The sequence below is a fragment of the Mastomys coucha genome, unplaced genomic scaffold, assembly GCF_008632895.1.
Source record: "Mastomys coucha isolate ucsf_1 unplaced genomic scaffold, UCSF_Mcou_1 pScaffold5, whole genome shotgun sequence".
Lineage (NCBI taxonomy): Eukaryota > Metazoa > Chordata > Mammalia > Rodentia > Muridae > Mastomys > Mastomys coucha.
The window spans coordinates 97023220-97029141 of record NW_022196911.1 but is presented as its reverse complement, the minus strand read 5'-3'; the positions used below and the strand labels follow the sequence as shown (position 1 = coordinate 97029141).

The following is a 5922-nucleotide window of genomic DNA, read 5'->3' as shown; positions in this document are numbered from 1 at the left end:
TGTGTGTGTGTGTGTGTGTGTGTGTGTGTATGTGTGTGTATGTGTGTGCTCTTTTCCATTCTTTGGTGTGACATGGATGGGCTTTCAGTCTGGGAGATAAGAGGGGAAATTTTTTTTTTTTTTCGAGACAGGGTTTCTCTGAGTAGCCCTGGCTGTCCTGGAACTCACTCTGTAGACCAGGCTGGCCTTGAACTCAGAAATCCACCTGCCTCTGCCTCCCAAGTGCTGGGATTAAAGGCGTGTGCCACCACTGCCCGGCTGGAAAAAAATTTTTTTTAAACAGGGTCTCACTGAGTGCAGTTCAGGCTGGCCTGGATCTCACTTTGTAGACCAGGCTGGCTTTGAATTCATAGAGATCCACCTGCCTCTGCCTCTCAAGTGTTGAGATCAAGGACTTACAAATGCACCACCAAGCCTGGCCCAAAAGAATGTATGTATGTATATATATATGTATGTATGTATTTATGTGTGTGTGTATGTATGTATGTGTGTGTGTGTGTGTATGCATGCATGTATGTATGTATGTATGTATGTATGTATGTATTACAGGTGAATCTGGGTTGAGATGCCTGGAAAAAGTGGCAGAGAGTTTCATCCTAGGCAGTCCTAAGATGATGTGTATGATGTCAGTCTTGATAGAAGTCTCTGGGCACAGACAAGATGACTGCAAGAGACTCAAAGGGAACTACCGAAGTCAGAAGGAATGCTGGGAGGGGCTGGGGCCTTCCTATGCTCAGTACAAGGAAAGCATTCTTGCAGCGCCTCAGTGAATAAGAGGCAAAGGGATGGCACATGCCCTAGGATTCCAATGGTAGGACTAAGCCTCTCTTGTGGCAGGTGGAGACTACAAATCCCAGCATGCCTTGTGCTCCAGCTACTTTGCCTGCTGGGAGGTGTAGTAATGTAATAGATAGCATGAGGTGGCTTGGTGCCCGACAGAGCTGGTGCTCAGTTGGGAGATGAAGTGGAGACAGTATTCCCTTTTTGTTCCTGCTCATGTTATTGACAAGGAGGGAAGGAAGTTGGGAGGAGGTGTTCCTAGTTTCTAGTGTAAACCAGGAAACCCTAGGGGATGTGAATGGGAGGGAATAGGAAAGGGGTTGGGCATGGGGAAGGGATTTCTGTAGCAGGTGGTATAAAGATTTCATATAGCCTATGAATAGACGTGTGTGTCTCTGTGTATCCTTTTCGTGTGTGTGTTGTGCATCTTTTTATGGGAAGAATGAATTTATGTTGCCTTGTTTATATAGGAGATAGGATTTTTCTTTCTTTTTCTTTTTTCTTTTTCTTTTTTTGAGACAGGGTTTCTCTGTGTAGCCCTGGCTGTCCTGGAACTCACTCTGTAGACCAGGCTGGCCTTGAACTCAGAAATCCACCCGCCTCTTGCTGCCAAGTGCTGGGATTAAAGGCATGGGCCACCACTACCCGGTGGGATTTACCTATAATTCTGGAAAATGATCTGGAGAAAACATTTTGGGGAAATGTGCCCTCTTCCCGTATTCCCTGGACTTAAATACCTAAAATGAGCCTGGGCCACTATCGGAGCTCCTGTTGATGAGCTAGGTCAGACTTTTTTCTGTTCTCTCTGCATCCACGTTTACTCTTTGGTAGTGGTATGTTGGGGGGACCCTAAAATGATGAACTGTTGATCGCAAGTCAGGTTATTGAAAAATATCCACAGAATCATGACTAGGACTGGTGCTAGGGTCTCTGAGAGGAAGAGAGGAGCTAAGAGCTAGCTTAGAGAGTTCCAGAGCTCCAGGCAGACCTCCCCACACCTGGCTCTTTAAACTCTGACCTGGGAAGCAAGACAAGACTAGAAGAGCAGCCCTCCCTTCTATCCCAGGGCAGAGAAAACAGTACCAGAAGAAATGTTCAGACTGGGGAGAAAACAGATCCTTGGAGTTCAGCCAGTAGCTTCCCCTTTCCTCCATGAACTTACACGTAGGGGATGCCCACGGGTGGAGCCAGAGAGCATGAGAAAGTCAAGGGTGGAAACGGTCTGCTGTAGGCAGAGCTCTCCTTCCCCCAAACCGGTTAAAAATCCCAACAACAAACTTTCTTTACTTTCGCTTAAAGCTACGCCGCTTGGGTACCACCTGGGATCCGCTTTGTGCTAGTCCTCTGGAGGCTTCAACTTCTAAACTCTCCCAAAACTGTTTTTTTTTTTTTTGTTTTTTGTTTTTTGGTCCCGTTTGGGACCGCGTGTAATAGCAGGGCACCAGAGGGCGCTCTGCTATTTCCAAAGTTCAGCTGTCTCTTCCGAAGTCACAGCGGTAGCCATAGTGTGCAAGGGTTTGGGGTTCCCTGGGAATATTTAGTGTAATCATAATGCCGATCAGTTTCTGATCCGAAGCTCTGCTCTCTCTGCGTGCTGTCTGTATAAGGACCATTCGACAGACGGGTCGTGATCAGTTCGGTACCAGGCACTGAGTGAACAAGTCTGGGGGATTTCACCCTCACCACATAGGTCCCCATGTTCTCCCCAGAATCGCCAGCACCCTACTCAGCTTCGCCCGGGGTCCCATCCAGCCCTCGCTCTGCCCTCTCCAGTGGCATTTCTCATCTCGGCTCTGTTCTCCTCTTAGGATGAAGTCAAGCTGCCGGCCAAACTGAGCGTAGGCAAGTCGCTGAAAGAGTCGGAGGCGCTGCCGGAGAAGGAGGGTGACGAGCTGGGCGAGGGCGAGCGGCCGGAGGAGGACGCCGCGGCGATCGAGCTGTCGTCCGACGAGGCGGTGGAGGTGGAGGAGGTGATCGAGGAGTCCCGCGCCGAGCGCATCAAGCGCAGCGGCCTGCGGCGCGTGGACGACTTCAAGAAGGCCTTCTCCAAGGAGAAGATGGAGAAGACCAAGGTGCGCACGCGCGAGAACCTGGAGAAGACGCGCCTGAAGACGAAGGAGAACCTGGAGAAGACGCGGCACACGCTGGAGAAGCGCATGAACAAGCTCGGCACGCGCCTGGTGCCCGTGGAGCGACGCGAGAAGCTGAAGACGTCGCGCGACAAGCTGCGCAAGTCCTTCACGCCCGACCACGTGGTGTACGCGCGCTCCAAGACGGCCGTCTACAAGGTGCCGCCCTTCACCTTCCACGTCAAGAAGATCCGCGAGGGCGAGGTGGAGGTGCTGAAGGCCACCGAAATGGTGGAGGTGGGTCCCGATGACGACGAGGGTGGCGCGGAGCGCGGCGAGGCCACTGACCTGCTGCGCGGGAGCAGCCCCGACGTGCATACGCTGCTGGAGATCACCGAGGAGTCAGACGCCGTCCTGGTGGACAAGAGCGACAGCGACTGAGCAGGACTCGCGGGGCTCTGCCCTGGAGGCCGGCGCCTGACCCTGCCGCTCCCTGATCCCCACCCCTGCCCACACCGCCTTTCTCTTTTCAAACTTTCTCTTTTGCATTCTAAATCCCAGTCTGGTTGGGCTTTTTTTTTTTTTTTTTTTTTTTTTTTTTTCTTTTAAAAGAGGGGAATTCACATCCCCTGGAAAAGCAGCCCTCCAAAGCACAGGCCTTAGACCGAGGGGAGGTGGTTTCTCACCATGGACAGCCACAATTTGGACACAGTTTGAGTAGGGTATGGGAAGAAGGACCCATGCCCTGGTTGTCCTGGTACAGGATGCTTTTTCCTAGCTCCCTAGTTTGACCCCGTCAGGGGTCTGCCTGCCTCTCAGCCCCTTCCCAACACAGCTTCATACTCAGCTGCACCACCCCTGCTTCCTGAGCTGTATATCCTTTTCCTCACCCGGGGGAGACTTCAAAGCCAAAATTTCTGCACTAGGAAAGAGCGAATCCTAAAGACAACCCTTGTAGGGGCAGCCTTCTAGTGCTAGCTTGCTCTCTCAAGCTACCTGAGAGGCGGAGGCAGGAGACTTGCAAGTTCAAGGCCCGTCTGGGCTGCAGAGTGAGCTCAAAGCCAGCCTGAGTAATTTAGTGAGACGCTGTTTCAAAAATAAGAGGTGGCCGGGGTGTATCACTGATGGAGCCCTTGCTTAGAAGGAGGGGGTGGGCAATTCAAAGTACCACGAAGATAAAATGTGTGTAGGGGGACCTTTGTCCACATGGGAGGTGGCCCACTCACCTGAGGCTCTTTGGAGGAACCTAAGGCAAAAGGGTGGGAGAAAGGCAGTGTTTGGTGGATAAAGGTCCCACCAAAGTAAACAAGAGGGGAGTAGAGCCCCGGAAAGGGTGGTAGGTGTGTGGGGAGAGGGGCACATTTTACAAATCTACAAAATCTGCACACAGGAGCACGTGAGTGGCTTTGGAAGAGAGAGGAAGATAGGAGAGGGTTGGAATGGAATAAGAAAGAAATGCCCTCGTTAGCAACAAAGAAATTCAAGACGAGAGTCTCGCTTTGGTAGGTTCTCAGACAGCAGGACAGTTTCCGGGTCAGGAGGGCAGTCAGTTTCTAGCAAGTGTGTTCCTAAGAGAGGTAAGCCAGTCTGGATTCTCTCTTCCAGGATCTGGGACCTGCCTTCCGGGAGGGAAACCTGGGTTTTCCGAGCCCAGAAAATTAGGTTTCCAGCAGAGGGCAGCAGCGAGCTGTGGAGAGCCGGCAGTTAGGCGGAAGGGAGAAAGCAAGGTGCTAAAGGCCAGGACTGGGGCAGAGAGCCCTAGCTGGAAGCTGGGGAAATAGGGGCTGCTGGCTTGCCCACCCCAACTCCCTCTCAGCTGCTTCTAGCATGGATCTTTCCCTAATGTAAAACCGTAGAACTTGCCAAGACCTCCCCAAGTGCCTTGCCTTTGGGGGCACCTTTATCTGAGAGTGGGGGGGGGCCTCTCTTCTTGCCCAAGGTTTGATGTCTACAGTTACTGACCAGGTTTTCTCCTGAGGACACATTGGTTCCCCCTTTAGAGGCTGGTCAGGAGCAAAGACAACACCTCCCCAAATGACAGCTACAGGCTACTTCCTTCTCCCCACCTACGTGTCTTCCCTGCTTTTTAGAATTACAGCTAATTGTTATTTGGGGGTGGGGAGGGGAGGGGAACCACAAACCTTTTATACAATACAAAGCTTTGCTTTTTATTTTTTATTTTTAATTTTCCTTTTCCCCCCACCTTGATCCCCTTCCCTCCTCCGAATGATTGGAGACAGATAAGCTGAGGAGGGTGGGCGAGTGTAGGAGGAGGTCCCCTGGGCTGATAGGCTAACATTGTGGGCAGATGCAGTTTCCTGTGGGCTCTAGGGGAGTCCCTCGAGTTGCTGTGTTCTGGTGAGCAGCCGGACCAATAAACCTGCTTTTCTAAAAGGATTTGTGTGGGGTTATATTGTCCAAAGCAGATACTGAGGGTGTGGTAGGACTAAGGGAAAACAAGAGGGAAAAGGGAAAAGAAGATGGAAGAAGGGAGAGAGGGAGGGGATGGGGAGGGAAGGGAGGGGAGGAGGGAGCTTCCTAGAGTCGGGCTGGGGTTGCAGAGGTAGAAAACAATAGCCAAAATATTGAGCATTCTCTACTGGAACACTTCTGAACTTTGTGTTGTACAATTGTTTATTTGACCTGGTAGAACTCTGGAGGTCGATCCCATCATTACTTTCAGAGCAGAGGAAACAGTGATGTGTCTGAGGTCACACAGCATGCAAGTGGCCAAACTGTCTGGCTGCACCAACTGTTTAAAGGTTGAAGTCAGAAGTCTGGGTCCCGCCTGGATCCACTTTCCCATGGCCAGGGCCTTATCCTCCACATTCCTCCATCCCAGTCATAGGCCTGGAGGAGAATGCGGATGAGAGGCCGCCCCAGAGGACTTCACATAAGAGAAAGAATGGGTGCCCATCCGTGCACCAGTCGTACCCACATATCAGTATTCATGCTCCAGCAACCCTGAGTTAAGCATCTCTTTTGTTGTCTGGCCACTTCTCCTTGGACCCTGCCTGCAAGTGATGAATTTCCTGAAACAATGGGGGCTTTTGACGTCCTATGGGTTCTGGCT

At 51.5% G+C, this 5922-nt stretch overlaps 1 protein-coding gene across 1 annotated transcript in view; it reads left to right on the top strand.

Moving 5' to 3' along the window:
• Cavin1 (caveolae associated protein 1) overlaps positions 1 to 5246 on the top strand; it is a 14169-nt gene extending 8923 nt beyond the window's left edge. Inside the window, exon 2 of the mRNA XM_031353076.1 lies at positions 2589 to 5246. Within this exon, the coding sequence (XP_031208936.1) occupies positions 2589 to 3290 (702 nt within the window). The 3' untranslated portion in view covers positions 3291 to 5246. The remainder of the gene's footprint in view (positions 1 to 2588) is intronic.
• Positions 5247 to 5922: the final 676 nt, after the last annotated feature.